Source organism: Coloeus monedula (genome assembly GCF_965178545.1).
Source record: "Coloeus monedula genome assembly, chromosome: 4".
Taxonomy (NCBI): Eukaryota; Metazoa; Chordata; class Aves; order Passeriformes; family Corvidae; genus Coloeus; species Coloeus monedula.
The window spans coordinates 8,426,881-8,445,191 of NC_138784.1; the positions used below are offsets into that span (position 1 = coordinate 8,426,881).

The following is an 18,311-nucleotide window of genomic DNA, read 5'->3' on the forward strand; positions in this document are numbered from 1 at the left end:
TGACCACACAGCTCATAATCCTGAGCCTACCCAGGAATGTGGCTGTGAGACAGCAAGTGCCTGATCCAAAGGCAGGAGCCTTCTACCCATGTGTGAGCAAAGTCTATCAGACCTTTCCTCTGCATGAGGGATGTTTAGAAAGGTGTAGGTAGTTGGCTGGAGGAGTGTGAGTGCCCTCAATCTTTGGGAATGTGTCCTGAGTATTTGGAGCCCAAAACCAGTGCAGAGAGATCAAGGGAGGAACACATTTTCCATGGAGGGTAAAAGAAGTTTTGATCTGAAGATGTCTGGTGACATTAAACTGGGGAATAAAGTAGGTTAACACAAAACTACACATTTGACCTGAAAGTGAAATATCAAGGAGCAAATCTGAAATTGCAGTTCCTTTTTCCTTTGTTCCCAGTAGAAGATGAGGCGTCTTTCAGTTCTAAGTTGTTGGGAAGTATGGGTTTCTGGTAGAAAAATACAATCTGTTCAGGTTTGAAATCATCATACTTCCAGTTACACTCTTCTTTGTGTTTGCCACTCCCCATTTTACTTTTCAAACTTTCATGTCTTTGGGTAAAAATTCTATGCATAGAATGCAGACTGCATTGGACTGGAAAGCAAATGTTCGGGCACATGCAATAGGCATTTTCCAAGGTCACTGCCTTCCTGAGGGAGCTTTACTGTGCTCATATAAATTATTATTTCTAACAGATAAAATACCTGGAGTGCATTGTAACAGCAATTTTTTCACAAACAAGCCATGATTTAGAAAGAAATCATATTAATGTTTTAATTTTAATACATCATTCGTATTAATACATGTCACATTATAATGCCTTTATAAGTACTCTGAGAATATAAAACAAGACACTTAACTTCAGGAAATAAATTATGGTCTGTTTAAGAGCAATATGTTGACATACCTGAGTACATATAATTGTGGTGTTGCATGCTCTTTAGTGGTGCTCAAGTACCTTATTTAACCCAGGAGTCAGAGTTCATTTTTAGTGTAGGAAGGGACATCAAACCTTGTGGTATGAAAAAAACCCCTTTGAGGAAGATAAAAAAAATAAGTAGCCAGCCAAAAAAAGAACAGGAGAAAAGAGTCAGCCAGTTTTGTCTAAAACTATAGGACTGAAGTGATAATTACCAAAATTCAAGCTGAAATAGATCTTTAGAGGTTGTTAAAGCAAATAGGGAAAGGTTCTTTGTTTTTTAAATTTAAAAAAAGAAAGAAGTAATCTTCTGTGAAATAAGAGTGGGGTGGCTATCAGAGACAGCTGTAGCTGTCAAGCTAAATTATTACTTCATCATTTTTTCAGTAAAGACAATAATGTGAATATCATTAGGAAAGCTTTTTAAGTCCTCTGTGTGATGTTCATCTGAAATTTACCATATAACTCTTGTCACTTGGGAAAGACATGTTCAGGTTGGAGCAGAGTAGAGAACACCAATATCAGGGGAGAGATAAAAGGTGTGACCTGTTTACAAGCAGTGGAACATGGGCTGGGAGGGAATGTTGTTATTGCCCGGAGTCCTTTGGGATGATAAATAGTGCTGAATGAGAAGCACTGCTTCAGCTGAATGATGTTGTCACAAGAAAAAATTTGTACAAATTGAAAATGACTTTCAGACTGGAATTGAGAAAATGGGTTGCTAGTTGTCAAATCAGTGAGCAGGAGAAGCATGAAACTGAAAAAACCTAACTGGATTTTAAGATAAGCTTGACAAATCAATGGAAGGATTATCTGGTACAGTTCCTTGTGATGACACAGGATTGGAATTGATAATGCAGAAGATGTCTCCCAGTCCATGCTCATATGTGAAAAGTAATTGCTAATCTCATCGCTTCCCTCTCTTTTCTCCTTTGGCACCCAAAATGGAATGGGTTTAAATAGTTGCTGTCCTATTATGACTGTCGAACTGGACAAGGCAAATACAAGATTTTTTTTCTTAGTCATGTCATATGTCAGGTGGGGACAGCCACCTCTTCCTCAGTTGAATGAAGGGAAGTATAGGGTATCAGTGGTGGGTTTTCATGGAAAATGTGTGTTTGCAATGCTGGAAAGTGTTTTGTTTGTGCAGATGAAGTAGTTTGATCAATAATACAAATTAGCATGGTTTAAGGTGTCGGAAGCTCTTCTACCCAGTTGTCATAATAGTGCTCATATGATTTTATGTATTCATAAAATTTTCTGATTCTGTTGCAGATTTAATTTCCCCCATTTTACTCTTTTTTGTTTATTCATTACAGCTACTTAATTGGGGGTGAAAGGGGAATAACAGAATTATAAATAATAACCCCTTGACTTTGTTGTACTCCTACTAATATCAAAGCCAAACTTAGGTGGTTTAGTGTAAATAGAAGCATAGGAAATAGAAGTGGAAATAGAAGAAGGATATTAAATATCCCTTAGCTGGAACATGGGAATTAGACCAAGAATGTATTAAATGTGATTAATTCAGTCTAACTGTTTTCTGGAATGTTTCTGTATTCCTTTAAAAGGAATGGTATCATTCATGTAGATACAAGTTAAAATCTTAACACTTCACAGTCTTCAGTGCCGAATGACCTTTAGTATGAGCATGTGTCATGGGTTAGCATAGCTACGGAAGTGATTCTTTTGCAAAGAGGTGCTTACAGCTTCCTCGATTACCTAACAGAACCTTTCAACTGGCTAGTTTGAATACTGACAATTTTTTAAGCCACTTAAAAAGCTTGACACGCCTCTGTGGTCCACATTTAAGAATGAACAAACCCCAGGAAAGCTCTCTCTTGCTTCCGGCCTTGGGACAGGCAGCTGGGCAGGGCCTGTGAGGCCCAGCAGGGCCAGGCCGGGCCCTGCTCTGCCCGGGCCAGACTGGGACATAGCCATCCTGGAGCCGTGTGGCCCTGTTCTATCCACGGCCCTCTCCCATCCCTGTTACATGCAGACGGTGCAGCCCGGCTCTACACACTCCCCCCTCCCCACTGCGGCCGAAGATACAACTGAAGCTGCCCTGCTGCGCGGCAAAGATCATGCGACCAACAGCGATAAGCGAACTCCAACTGTAAGGCCCAGGTGAGATTAACCCTTTTAGTGCTGTAAGTTTCCTCCAGAACAGATGAAGCCTGCAGACATTAAGTAAAGAAAGAAGAGCCGAAACCCTGAGGGAGGAGAAAGAGGAGATGCTTAGAAGCTGAAATTCTGTTGTAAAGCTATGGTGGTGATAGACTATGATATATCAGAGTACCTGTTGTAATTTCATGAAAGCATGGGGGGTTGGCGCATTCAAACTGTATTTGTGAGCAAAAGTACCTGTGATGAAATAAGCAAATGCTGAAGCAGCTGTAATTGAAGTTTGAACAGGGAGAGATGGAAGTGATGAGGACTCTTGCTCCAAATCGGAAGGAGAAGACCTATGTTCCTAGAGATGCTCCCAAAAGTAGTCCTAGAGATGATGAGGACCCTTTTGCTCCCAGGGAAGGAGGTGGGCCTCTATTCTTTGAGATGAAGATGCTCCCAGAGATGGGTGAAGAGAACCTTTGGTTTTGAACAGATCAGCCTTAAAATGGTACCCCAGTATCTCAAGATTGGACTCTTGAAAGCAGTTGTGGGGAAAGCTGCAAGTCGGGGGAAGGGACTCTCACATGTGAGCAGAGAACCAACCCAGGTGGCAGTCTCGTGATACTGAAGCCATGAGAGAACTTCTTGTGCAGATGTCTCCATAGCATGAGCAAGAGAGACTCCTCTCCCTAAGTGAACTGAACAAGGTTATTATGGAAGTGGCAAACAGACTGAACATCTCAAGGGTTGTTTTTTTACATTGTCAGTGGGAGAAGGGGGAAAGATGGGGGGGAGGAGAAGTGTTCTGAAGGTTTAGTCTGATTTTTTTTTCTTTCTTTTAGGTCTGTTAATAAACTTCTTTATATTCTTTTAAGTTTTGTGCCTGCTTTGCTTTTCTCCTAATTCTTATCTCACAGAAGGTAAATAAGTAAGTAATGAGTATTTTAGACCAAACAACTACAGCATGACATAACCTCTGTTTGGCTTCCGGTGTGGGGTGTTTAACTTGGGTGTGGGGTGGGCATGGCACGAACACCAGCCTTGTCTGTATAGGCAGTGTGGGTGAAGATGTCATGAGTCAAAGAGCAAATGAACTTGAATACAGCAATACATGCTTTGTCAGAGGGACGTATACCTACAGATCTTCAGGTTAGGCAAATCATTCTTGTATGCCTTGCCCCTTGCCTGTTGTGTTTTAATGTGAGGTTAGTGTAGCAGTGCTTCTGAAAGAGAGTATCTAAGAAAGCTAAAGTTGGTTAAAAACATCCAACTTAACGTGTGTGACAAAGCAGATGCCAAAAGTGCTTGTGTTCTAATGAATTTCAGAAATAATGCATGAGGAGTTTGAAAACATGTTATTGCCAAGACTACTAAGGAAAGCAGGCCTGTTTTCTTCCACAGCTGAATGCTCCAGAAGGATCTAAGTGTTCCCTGTCTGGAGCTGAGCACCACCACCACTATTTGCATATGACTTTCTGAGCTTTGCCTTATTATTTGCCCAACTTTCTGCATGTAATATGTGACTGGGCAGTGAAGTTTCATGGGCTGTTCTGGGTAATAACAGGAGATAGAGGTAGCCCCAATATCAGAAGATCCATGCCATCCTTTCAGATACCCAAGGTCCCATAAGTAAATGAGTATTGTCTTTACTAACTGTTTTGTTTGCCAAGTGATGACAGTTCTGGAAGGAAGGTGATAGCCTTCAGCTGCTGCCGCATTCCCCATCCCATCAACTCAATCATACAAGGTTGCTTGAGTAAGTTGCTTTTAATCTCCTGCATGGACTACTTTACACAAGAACTTCTATTAGCTTGCTGCTAGGGGGATGAGCTTTCAGGGAGGAGAAGCAATAGGCAAGGAGTGAAATAACAAAAGGATGTTAGACCTACTAGTGTTAATATTAAGTGAATGAGATGTAGATTAAACTGCCAGTTAACTCACCTGGAGTCTCTACTGGAAGAACCAATTCATAATTGCTGTCTTGATTTTATTGACAAATTCTTATTGTATTAAAAAAAAAAAATCATGATGTGGATCAATGAAAGAGAAATTCTAGCAATTTAGTGCTGCATATATATATTCTCATGAATAGCTGTGTTTGCTTTAATTTGCTATACTTTATCTCCTAAATCACTCAGGAAGAGTGTTGTTTAGTTATTTGCATCTTAGTGGGTTTTCTATTTTATAAAGTTATCTGCATTATGTTCAGTACATTATGCTTAACATTTTTATATGTATGTAATTTTGGTTTCTTTATGTTAAAAGGGGTTGTGAATATGTAAATTAACAACATTCTTCCTTATAAACTTGCTGCAGCAAGGTACCAGGACATGTTTTTGCCTCGTAGTTTGTCACTGCAAGGAGACCTGTTTTGTCCTGAGAGTCCTGTCCTTATTAAGCATTTTAAACCTATTTGGAGCTCTTATACAGCCTCCATTGCCAAAATTTTTGAGTACCTTTTAACCCCCACCATTGGAAAGGACAGAAATGCTGTTGTTTCAACTTGTCAGAAGTGGAGAGGGATTAAAACACAGGTTACTTAAGAAATGATTTTGAGATCATGTTGCTTCATTTTTTATGCTCTTCATAGCACATTTTCCTGTATCTGAGCCCACATCAAGTTCACTTGGAAAATCTGTCCGAAGAGAGAACTGAAGGCAAGTGTTGAATGTGAAGGTAGTAATATAGCTATCAAGGGATCTGGTTTTAGGTAATTAGACTCAGATGTTGAATTCTGAAAAAAAGCTGTAGGCAAGGAGTAGGCCCTGATTGCTAGATATTTTGTGATGAAGTCACTTAAAGAATTGATTTGGTAAAGCTTTTGTAATGTCCCTGCAATTCTGTTACAGTCTTGGAACAGGTAGACTGTAGAAAAACACTGGTTATTATATGCCCCCAAAATACTCTTGGTTATTTTTAAAAATAAATGTTTTCTGGATGCAATGTAACAAGGAATTTACATGCTGTAAAATAAAACACAAGGCACTCTGTAACAATATCTGTTTAGGTGTATTTTAATTTCACACTCTTAAAAAAAAAGTCTTGATTGACTCACTACTACTTTTTCCATTAAAATACCATTAAAATACCATTAATACTTAAGTCAGGGATCAAAACAGCATTATAATAATTGCAGCGGCAATCCTTTTCACAGTATACTTGCAGTCTAAGATTTACAGTACGCTGAGGGAATAAGATAAATGAAGCTGTGGGAGTACAGGGTAAGAAGTTAAGGACTTTTCTATGCAAAGGGAGATAGTCAAAGTGTTCTTCATATTTGCAGATAGTCACAGCCCAGTAAATGGCACATGGAACTATCTGCTTTATTGAATGAAAATCACTTACATGCAATTAAGAGCAGTAGCTGGGCCAGTTGCAGAATAAGAAGATAGCATTGAGAATAACATGAGAAATTCGAAATCTGACATAGCAAGGAATGAGGCTAGAGTGCACTGCTCCATCATTGCTTTATTTGAGTCATTGAGCTGTGTAATAGGCCATTCTGTGTTCTCAATTGTAGGAGAAAGGGAATGAGAATCATCTTAAACTATACTGTAAAAGAATGAACACACAGCAATCTGCTTATAAGACATGCAGTATTATTTCAAGATGGGATACATAGTGTAGTTCTTTAAATTAATTTTAAGGGATTTAAATTTCATTTAAGGGAAATGATGTAAGAACTCAGTCCCCACAATGCAAACAAGGGAAAGACAAATATATTCAAGAAGAGCAGTTTAATTAGGGGTAATGGATTTTTCAAGGATTTAGAAACTTTTAAATTGAGAGGAAAGCCCAAAATGTAATCTTATTGTTTTGAAAATGCAAAATGACACTGTTTGCTTGTCTAAAAGGAAGGACTTTACAAAGACTGAAAAAAGCAAGCTAAAAGTCGCTTTTAGTTAAAATGCATCTCTTAAAAAAATTTCTTGACAAACACAGTCCCATATTATCTTCATTTTTAAGTGATTCATGAGCACCATAGTTTTTGTAACTAAATATGTTCTTTAAAATTTCAGGTGTGGCAACAATGTGGAATTATTTGCTGCTAGAGCCAGATGAACGTCTTAGATAAATACTTTGAAGCAAACATGAATTTCCAGTCACAACCATACTGTGCAAAAATAGCACATTTTCTTTCCCAGTTACTGCTTCAAAAATCGCATCCAGTAAACTATCTTAAAACCAAAGTGTTATCTTTCTCCTCAGGTACTTAAAGTATACTGTGGACCAGTATGTAGAAAATGATTATATGGTTGTCTACTTTCACTATGGCCTGAAGAGTCTGAATAAACCATCTCTGAAATGGTTACAAACAGCCTACAAGGAATTTGACAAGAAGTATGTCTCTAAAAGACTTAGTTTACTCTTCAGACTGTGTAATGTCTATAACTAACTTCCATGAAGGAAGTTAGGTGGATCTGTCCTGATCCACCCACAATTAACTGAGTTCACTTTGCCATTGCAAATTCTTAAATGACGTCAGTGCTGTTGGTTCTTTTGTTAAGTGTCTTCTGTGCAGTACTGAGGAATGGCCTGGGTGCTGCAGTGGTTATCCAAAGGTATAAAAAGCCATCAGAACAAAATCAAGATCTGTGTTGGATGTACCTGAACTTTGGAGTACTGATGGCTGTGGTTCAGGACTTCATGGAGTAGTTGGTTATAGTATAGTTGAGGCCAAAGCTCTTGGATAAATTGCATTTTAATAGTGGAGACCAGAATAGTGGTGTTTGTTCCCTGAAAGTGTGAAGTTACCAATGGAGCAGCCAGTCCCTATTGAAGTCAGTCTTTTACTTGTCTGCATATTGTAACTTGTTTGTAAGTTGGCCTCAGGAAGGCAACGTGACTGAATACGGGTTGTATGATGTATCTGTTCTTTCTAGGACTGGGTAAAGGAGAGGAAAGGCAAAGGTCTGTTGTATTTTGTCTTTGATGAGAGGTTTGGACTGCAGTACTGGGTTTTAACATGCACTGACAATTCCAGAACAAAACATCGCACTGCTCTCCTCTTGGGAAATTCTTAAGCTAAATTTAGAGTTGTGTTATGGGAAGAAGCAGTACATGGGCAGTGTCTTTTTATTGGCTTTTTTGTTGCCTACAAGTGCATGATGAGACTGATTTATTCCAAAAATCTGTCTCTATTCCCCCACCCTGATCCAGAAAACAGTAGAACAAAGGGAACGTGGAGGCTTAGGTCACCAGGCAGAACCCATCATTTTATTAACAGTTGGAACTTCTTGGCATACTGTCATTGACAACTCAAAGCAAAATTCCCAGCCCAACACATATGGGGTACTGTACTAGCCAGAGGGAAAAAAAACTCCGATACAAAAATAGCCCTTTTCAGATTTCTGGGGTCAAAGGGAAGGGAGGACAGATGAGAGTACAAAGGACAAGAGTAATTAACCAGCATCATGAAAGCAAATGTTGAACAGGAGTAGTTTCAAAAGAACCGATCTTGCTTTGAAGGTTCACAGCAGAGGCTCAGTAAAGTCTTTTGGACATTGTAATCTAGGAAACTGAAGAACATCCAGCTTATGGCTGTTGCTTTGAGGTGCAAAACAAAGTTAAAATAGAAACATTAGTAAAGCAACTTGGGTGTTTTACTAGTTAGTTTTTATTGTGGACTTTGGGCTCTTAGACAAAAATCCCAAAAAGGAAAAACTCATGTAGTTCTTGAGTTGGTCCCTTTTCCCCCTCTTAGTATAACCTGTTACAAGAAGATTTTCCTTTGGAGTTCATGATCATATTTTTCCCTGATCATTGTCTCTACTGGGAAGCAAACTTGGCAAAGTAATAAGCAAAAAAATATATATAAAAACAAGATATTCCAATATGCATGTCTCAATTAAATTTTGCAATACTATTGAATAAGAGTCTTTTTGTGCAGCCTAGTTTCCATTTCAGTTTCAGCCAACTAGAATCTATTGTTTAGATATCATGAAATGACACTGTAGAATCAAGCAAAGCAATAATGAAGGAAGATTTTGTTTCATACAAAAGGGGCAATGAAATATCAAACAACTAGCAGTTGGCTTCACCTTTAGTAATTACTAGCAAAGCAGGACAAAATTAGTGGTAAAATTAAAGAATTAGGTATAAATTCTGTATCTGAAAATGTAAAAATTTTTTCCAACATGGAAGTCCTGCAAGCAGAAGGGATATGAAAAAAGTAATTTTTTAAATGAAAGATTTCTTTATAGATCCTTCATTCTTCTATCAGTATTTTTTTCCAAATTACCTAATATCCCTTCTGTCTCCCTAATATTAAATCTATGAGACACCAGACACCGGTTAGGAACATAATAGTTAATTTGGGCTATTGTCAAAACTGACTACTTTTTAAAATTGGCTTTTTTTTTTTCCTTTTCTTAATTTTGCATTCAATTTTTTCTGAATTGGGTCTTTTTAATGTATTTGAAAAGAATACTGTGTAATATGCCTGTAATAATAACCTTCCATTCAGTTTTATCTATTCAGTTCTACCATCTCTGGCATTTAACATTTTTCTAACGATTTCGTTTTCTTTTCCTAGGTATAAGAAAAACCTTAGAGCACTGTATGTTGTCCATCCAACCAACTTTATAAAAATTCTGTGGAATATCTTTAAACCTCTTATAAGGTACTTGGCAGTTCATTGAACACATTATTCCCATTTAGTTCGAGGATGGTTTGTTCTCTAATAAGTTGCTTTTTAAAAGGCTTGAGGTAAAATATGTCAAGTAACAGCAAAATACCCATTTAAACTGTCTTGAACTAAAGAGTAAGGTGAGTTTAAGCTTGGGAATGAATAATAGGGTAGAGTTCTTTTTTTTCTAAGAAAAGGGAGTCTCAGTTCCTAGTAGTTTTACTGATATGTTAAAGTAAATATTGCTTTTAAAATGTGGTTATTCTGTGAATGACTTTTTTGTTGTGTTTGACAGCACAACATTCATAATGATTAATGACTTTTTTGTGGTGTTTGACAGCACTTAGGAAAATGGAACTGGGTGTGTGACTGGAGTTACTGGGTGGTACAGTAAGGTGGACGATGAATGGTTAACCTTTGGGCTGATCTGAAGTGTTGGGATGAATAGGAATGACACTGCTTATGTTCTCAAAGTCAATGGATGATCTCTGAAGTGCCCACAGGAATTTGAATAGAAGGATATAATGGTGAAGGTGATGTATTTTACTGGGTGTTCTTTTCCTTTGCATGGTAAAAATTTGTGCTGTCTCCAAGGAACCACCAGCAATGGGCAAACACTGCTAAGTGCAAGAATGGTAGAGCTTGCTGAGCTTCTGCTTCTGAACTTCTATCACTTTCAAAGAAATTCTGACATTTTGCAGATCATATGATGAATATTCTTGGGGCTGCAGGATGGAAACAGCTAATCTTGAGAAGCCATAATGAACCAACCAAAAATGTCCACTACAGTAACTTGCAATCAATTCAGTTTCTGAGTGCTAGAAAGCTAATTAATTAGAAAAGGGAAATTTAAGTTGTAGACAGATTAGGACCGCTAAGGTTCATGTGAAATTTTTTTAAGAAGTAATTATAGCTAAAAATCATTCTAGAATATGCTGTTCTTGAAACAAGAAGACTAACTCTAGATCTTTATTTTAACTGGCAGTAGAATAAATGTCACTGATCCAGGACACAGAGCAGTGGTGGGAAAAGTGTGACAGAAGCAGGATGTCCAGTACCTGATGGTGTCTCAGGAATGGAGTTGGATTTACTTCTGTTGTTGGTTTGTTTGTTTCTCATTTGCTTTGGGATGGGTATGGGAACTTTCTAGAAAAAACACAAACAAACAAACAAAACAATAAACAAAACCCAACAATAAACCCAGAAAAATTCTTAATGGAACTACAATACTCTGCTGAAACCATCTTCTTTCTCAGAGTTAGCTGAGAGCTCCTTGGGAACAGCTCCAAGCAAATGGCTTTGGGACATCAGTGATTTTCAGCCTGTGCATGTTAATGCCCTCAGTGGAGCCACAGGTGGACAACAGCGGTACTACTTGACTTAGAGCAATAATTGCCTGCTAATTCTTAAAAAATACGAGTTTACAGGTACCGATTGCAAATAATAATTTTCCCTGGATCTTACTATGTCTAAGTATTTTTTTTCTGGGAAAGTGTGGCACACTGGCAATTGAAAAATGGGTGATCCTGATAAACTTAAGCATTCATACCTAGCATAAATAATTCATAATTCATAAATAATTCAAACCAATCCCTGTCATCTTAGATGAATCCTCATCTTGACCTTGTGATCACCCTGTTTTCATCACAATTGGTTGTTTCTGTTTGTACTTGGCTTTTACCACTGTGTGTCTAGATACTTGAGTGTAATTTAGTAAGACTCTGCTGTCTTTTATAAATCTGTGGCCAAGAACAGCAAAGCTGTGTGTACACTGGGACTGACAAAATAATTGAAAGTATGAGAAAACTCTGAAAAGCTTCACAAGCCAGAAATCAGGAATCAGCTGAAGCTAGGGAAAAACCCTCTTTATTTCTTAAAGTGGTTTAATAGCTGACAATGCCTTTTGCTTTTCAGGTTGACTGTAGTTTGGGTTTGTCAAAAACATTTGGCTTACTAAGTGTGAAAGGGCCCATGTACAATTTGGCTAAATTATACTTTCATCAAAGACTAAAACTTATTAATATTGTTAATTTACTAGAGTAGTACAATTTAAACATTTTTTGAAGTACCTTCTCCTTCCAGTTTAGACTAATCTCAGAAAATTATGCTGTTAATTTAAGTGTCAATATTAATCCAGTTCACAAAAATAAGGGAGAAAAATCCTCTGGACTTTCTGTTTCCTAGCTTTGCTGAATTATAGCCCAGACTCATTTGTAGATAAAGTTGCTGATAAAAATAGCAGATGTAAAATAGATTTCATTATTAAGAGGTATGTCTCTTAGTACATTTGGTACCTGTTAGCACATGGCCTATGTACTTTTACATAGTGATTGTATTTGCTAACAACTGGACAAACAGAGTTATTAGAGTGGACAAAATTATTAAAATTATTTTAGCATACTTTTATTTGATAGTATTTAAGAAAATGTAAATACTTGAAATTTTTCAAGTTCCTGAAGTTAATTGATCTTCTTTCCAGTCCCAAAAGAAACAAGCAAGAAGGCAATATGTTAAGTCAAGAGTATTTACTCCAAAGTGAAAGATAACTGTAGGAAGACCATATTTCTATGTCTAACCTAACAGAACCTGTTATGAACATAATATACATTTAGATGGCAGTGGTGATGCAGCATTTTTAAGGAGCAGCGCTAATTCCTAATTGCCCGTGACTGTTTTACATATTGTGGGTTCTGTGACATGTCCTCTATTACCAGAGCTGATTAGTTATAGAGCTTTGTGCTCACCTGTGGCTTAGAGAAGATGTTGGAAGTTCTGGCTCTTTTGGATAAAAGACACTCCGGGGAGCTCTGAAACTGTGCATGCACAGAATGATATTCCTCATGTGTCCCAAAATTCCTGTTAGCAAAATTCAGGGAACTGACTGTTTGTTCCATGTACCGCTAGAGGGAGCATGTGCATATGGATTGGACAATCCAGGGATAAACTCATCCATGCCTGAGATTTTCCCCAATTTTACTATGAAAGTAAGTTGCAGCAAAGTATACTTTACATCATCAGCACCTACTGTTTTTCTTGCCACTTCATTACAGTCCAGATATTTCATGTTGTGGAAAAATAAGACATCATTTCAGATCATATGTATAAACACGTCCCTGACCCTTGTTTGAATATCTCGGCCCGTATAGTTGTGTATTCTGGCTAAAACTCAAAACCTAGTGAATGATACTTGGGGCTTCAAATTCAGAAGTCTATTTTGTACAACTTGTAGAAAAAAATATATTAGTTCTGATGTTTCTTAGAAGCTATCCAGCCCTTCTCAAAAGGGGTAAAGCTGATGGCCCAGCACTTCAAGAGTATACACTATCAATGCTTTGAAAATTTCACCTGTTGCTTAACTACTCTGTAGTTTATTTATACAGCCCCATTATTTTGTCTTTTTGCAGAGTGAAATACCTGCATAATACAAACATGTTGTTCTGTTGGCTGGGTAACATTCTCTCCAAGGTTAACAGTTCTTTTAGTGAGCTTTCTAAAGCTGTGTGAAACCTAGTTTTCAATGCCTTTTAATGCAATGTTTTTCATATCTATGCAAATCACGAAACATTCAGATGGAAGTCAGTTATTTTTATTCAAATCAGACTCTCAGGCATGGACTGTATGTTTGATCATATGAAATGAAATACATCTGATGTCTCCTGCTGCTTCAATTACAGTCTAATTTTGAGTTGCACCAGCACTTATATTTTTGTAGAATTAGAAACTAAACCCTTTATAAGTATTCCTCCTGAGCTAATTTTTATACTACTTTGTGATTTAAAAAAAAAAAAAATTTAGCCACAAGTTTGGGAAAAAGATCACCTACTTGGACTATTTAAGTGACTTCGGAGAAAATCTCAAATATGACCAGTTAACTTATCCCTCAAGAAGTCATCCGGTATGTGGCAAACTTAAAATACGTTGTCTCACTTTCTTCTCAGGTAGAGTTGCATCCTGATTACTGTATTCCAAGAAGAATCTATTTCTTCAGTGATTAAAAGTGTAATTTACCTGTTTGTGCTTGGTTGGATTAATTCTGAAAGCTGCATTGCCACCAGAGACATGCTGAAGTGCATCAGGTGTTTAGTTTTCTATAGATTTGGAAAAACTCCATCTCTGTCATGGACCATTTTCTTAATATGATTGCTACTTCTGTGTGAGTGTTAGCAAAACCAATCTATATGTCATTGCTGCTTATGAGTATCATGCAATTATCTTGGGCAAAACTGTAATCTTGACCTCCTTCCTTACGTATTGCAATAGATTGACTTCCTTTCATGAAGAGCATTCCCCGTCAGCAAAGAGTTGATTGCTTTTAAACTTTACGGATGTATCTGTTGTTAGTGGATCAATTATGTTTATGTGGCGTGTGTTTGTGTGTTAGGGAGAAGCATTGGAGAGTGGATGGGAGATGAAAAGTACTGCACAGCGCGGGGATAGTCAAGTGCCAGTATTAGTATCAATAACAGTCTTCTTAACATGGTACTTTACATGGAAATGCTTTGATGTACTGACAGATTTTATGTCACTGCTGGATGGAAGTAACTGGAAGCTTTGATTATGACTGTTACTGATGCCTGCTGGCTTTTTACACATCTTTTGTGTAAATATGGGATAACAGAAAATACCTTAAAGCTCTGAGGTTATAAATTGGATTGCATGGTTGCCAAAGAAAAGGGAGTTGTATTTTGAGGAGCAAATAGGTTTGAATTTTGCTGTTAAATTATAGTGTGATTCTATTTCTTGGACACATTTATTACTATGCTCCACTGGCTGAAGCAAAAAGTCTCTTCTATGTCTTGCTTAAGTATTCCACTACAAATACTACTTGAAAATTTCCTCATGCTGAAATGAAGAGTCTGTAAGACCTGCAGCATTTACACTATTGTCAGGAGATCAGCATCATGAGCAATACTTGCAGCTGTTCACATATACAGTCTGTCATCTGTGGTGCACAGAATATCACAGAAATCTTGATTTTTTTGCAGACATGATGAAAATCTTTGGAGGAAACAGAAGGGAAAAATCCCACCTGTGTTTAAGATTCCTCCACCACGGCCACCTCTGCATACCCAGCAATTTGGAGTCAGCCTGCAATAGTAAGCCATAAGATTTGTAAAATATGGGATTTCTATACCCAGCAGCTTTCTGTAATGTGCATATTCACCAGACAGACTGGCTGCAAATAGTTTTCTGGTTATATGTTTAGTTTCTTCTTTCTTTGAAAGTCACTAAACTATAAGGTCAGACAATACATTTTATGAATTCAGGACATATCTCACAGTCCCAGTGACCTGCCTGGTTTTCATGTTACAGTAACTTTAGGGTAGCCAATGCTATCATGGTTACACAACTTTTCCTGGTAGACAAAAGTTTGCCTGTATGTGCCAGAACTCCGAGCTGATAGGTTGCTGGTGGATGCTGGCAGTCTGAAAGTGTTTTGGAGATGTTTAGATTATGGGTAGCCAAGCCAAAACAGAGCTTCAGTCTCTACAGTGGCTGCATAAAGCTACAATAGATGCTTGAGCCTTTATACATTGTTCTTTTGTTGCTCACGCATTATTCTGATGTTTTATGAAGTGAATAAAATCATGTCCTTCCAGAAATGCCCTGACAGCTGTTTGCATAGATTGCAGCACTGTATGTGGTATAAAAAATTGCTTGCTTTACATGAGGAATGGGATGGCATTAGGACTTGCAAGATTCAATTTTAGTAAACATCAACAACAACAAAAAGACCACAAAACTTTCTAGTTTCCTACTCACAGTAATTTCTGTCATCTTTCTATTCTTCTCAAAACCAGCTAAAGAATACTGTTCACATTCAGCAAAGGCAATTTAGGCTGTCTGGTACATGGACTTCTGTCAAACCTCCTTCTATCCCCAGTCTACTTTTCTGGTTCTAATGATTCAGTTGAAAATGAGGTACAAAACAGAATTTTTCTCTGGTTCAGTGTTAAGCATTAGTCCTTTCTAGAAGGCATGAAATTAGTACAATCAATATCTATTGTGTAAGAGCTACTATGAGAATAACTTTTATGTTTATGAACTCTTTAGAGTTCAGCCTAATACTTGAAACATGGCTAAATCACTTCCCTAATTCAGAGAATATCTTTTAGGGGGCGCTACAGGCCATTAAGAAGGACAATGTTTTATGCCATATTTTATTTGCTTTTGCAGAAGAGATGGTGTGGCATCACTACTTAAAATTACAAATAAACAAATACCCTTTAAATCAGAAATAAATTAACTAATTTAGACTGTTTGTGAAGAAAGGTAAAAGTGGAGGAGAGGGAATAATGTGTGTTGGAAGCTTCTAAAATCTGAAGCAAAAATAGGAATCAACTTTCATCTTGAGGAATGAATTGCTTCTGTTTATTCCCTTTCCTTTTATGATCTCTTTAGACTATGATGGCAAAACAGCAGTGATCTCCCACCTGTCTGGCAAAGGGGCAGGTTTGAAAGCTTCTACTGGTTGAGAGGCTCTTCTCTTTCCCTGAAGAGATCTACAGGAGGGCTGATTTTATTTTTATATTAGCTTATGGGAATATGTGGACTGTGTATTTCATTACAGTTAGTAAAAATTGCACTATCAGGGAAGGTGCCCAAATAAAGCTACTGTCATTAAATGACTGTTTCTCTGTGGAGTCTTTCTTTAGTTTAAGAATAGAAATTATAAGGCACATAGACCTAAGATACCGTATTCAGTACTTCTGGGATGATTTTTAATCTGTCAGTGAAAGCTTCATCCAAAGCCTTCCTCGGTGGCCTAATTTTGCTGAGATGTTTGATAATGGGATCACAGTGATGTCTGGCTATGGAAGGTGGTAAAACTATCCCCTTTACAACATGCCTCCCTAGAAGCAGCAGGCAATACTCTTTCTGGCAATACTCCCTCTTGTAACTTTTTTATCAGTTTATATTGGTTAATGCATTTGCCTTCAAGACCTGTAATTAAAAACTAGAAGAGCAGAAAGTGCCTAAACATTGGTTCAAAATATCTCATTTTTGTCCTACACATGGGAGGGAAAAATCCTGTTGTAGTGGTTTGGTCCAAAATACTCATTACTATCTACCTTATGTGAGATAAGAATTAAGAGAAAAGCAAAGCAGGCACAAAACTTAAAAGAATATAAAGAAGTTTATTAACAGACCTAAAAGAAGGAAAGGAAAAAAAAAAAAAATCATACCACACCTTCAGAACTCTTCTCCTCCCCCCACCTTTCCCCCTTCTCCCACTGTAAAAAGACAACCCTTGAGATGTCCAGTCTGTTTGCCACTTCCATAATAACCTTGTTCAGTTCACTTAGGGAGAGGAGTCTCTCTTGCTCATGCTATGGAGACATCTGCACAAGAGATTCTCTCATGGCTTCAGTGCCACAGCGAGACTGCCAGCTGGATTGGTTCTCTGCTCACATGTGAGAGTCCCTTCCCCCGACTTGCAGCTTTTCCCACAACTGCTTTCAAGGGTCCAGTCTTGAGCTACTGGGTGGGGAACCATTTTAAAGTTGAGCTGTTCGAAACCAAAGGTTCTCTTCACCCATCTCTGGGAGCATCTTCATCTCTAAGAATAGAGGCCCTCCCCCTTCCCTGAGGGCAAAAGGGTCCTCATCATCTTCATCTCTAAGACTATCTCTGGGAGCATCTCTAGGAACATAGGTCTTCTCCTTCCGATTGGAGCAAGAGTCCTCATCACTTCCATCTCTCCTGTTCAAACTTCTCATCAAATTACAGCTGCTTCAGCATGCTTATTTCAGCACAGGTGGTTTTGCTCACAAGTTGAACGCTCCAACCCCCCACGCTTCATGAAATTACAACAGGTACTCTGATATATCATAGTCTATCACCACCATAGCTTTACAACAGAATTTCAGCTTTAAGCATCTCTTCTTTCTCCTCCGTCAGGTTTTCAGCTTTTCACAGCACTAAAAGGGTTAATCTCACCCGGGCCTTGCAGCTGGAATTTTGCTTGTCGCTGTTGGTCACATGATCTGTGCCAGACAGTGGGGCAGCTTCAGCTGAATCTTTGGCCACACTGGAGAGGGGGAAGCCGGGCTGCGCCATCTGCACGTAGCAGGGCCGTGCGGGGGGGTTGCGGGTGGAACAGGGCCGCACGGCTCCAGGATGGCTGTGCCCCGGCCCGAGCAGGTCCTGGCCCTGCCCAGTTACCTGTCCCCCAGCCGGAAGCAAGAGAGAGCACTTCCCAGGGTTTGTCCATTCTTAAATGTGGACCACAGAGGCAGTCAAAATTTTAAGTGGCTTAAAAATTTGTCAATATTCAAACTAGCCAGTTGATAGGTTCTGTCGGATCATAGAGGAAGCTGTAAGCACCTCTTTGGAAGAAAATCACTTCTGGGACTATGCTTGCTAACCCATAACACCTGTTTTGTTAGGACAGCAAAATGAAGCTGAAGGACGTTTCCATTTAGACAGTGATAAATCAATGTGTTTCCAAGATCAGTACCTTGCCTCAGAGGAATCTTTTAACTCACAGTGACATTTTTAACCTTGTAGAGTTGGATTTTCAAAATGATGTAAGGCAACTGGGCATTTAAAAATCAAGGAGGGTCTGTGAAAAGTGGGAGTATAATTCTTGGAAGTGTAATCTATACAGAGTTTGGTTTAATTTATGAGTAAACAGAAGGGCTTAT

The 18,311-nt window shown here is 38.2% G+C and overlaps 1 protein-coding gene across 1 annotated transcript in view; it reads left to right on the forward strand.

The window, feature by feature from the left end:
- The window catches only part of ARHGAP8 (Rho GTPase activating protein 8), a gene marked incomplete at its 5' end in the record, with an annotated part of 68,286 nt that overhangs the window by 8,985 nt on the left and 40,990 nt on the right, over positions 1-18,311 (forward strand). The window contains 7 exon segments of the mRNA XM_082280266.1: positions 4,706-4,752; positions 4,755-4,791; positions 7,245-7,376; positions 9,571-9,657; positions 13,459-13,537; positions 13,539-13,558; positions 14,649-14,759. Coding sequence (XP_082136392.1) covers positions 4,706-4,752; positions 4,755-4,791; positions 7,245-7,376; positions 9,571-9,657; positions 13,459-13,537; positions 13,539-13,558; positions 14,649-14,759 — 513 coding nt within the window.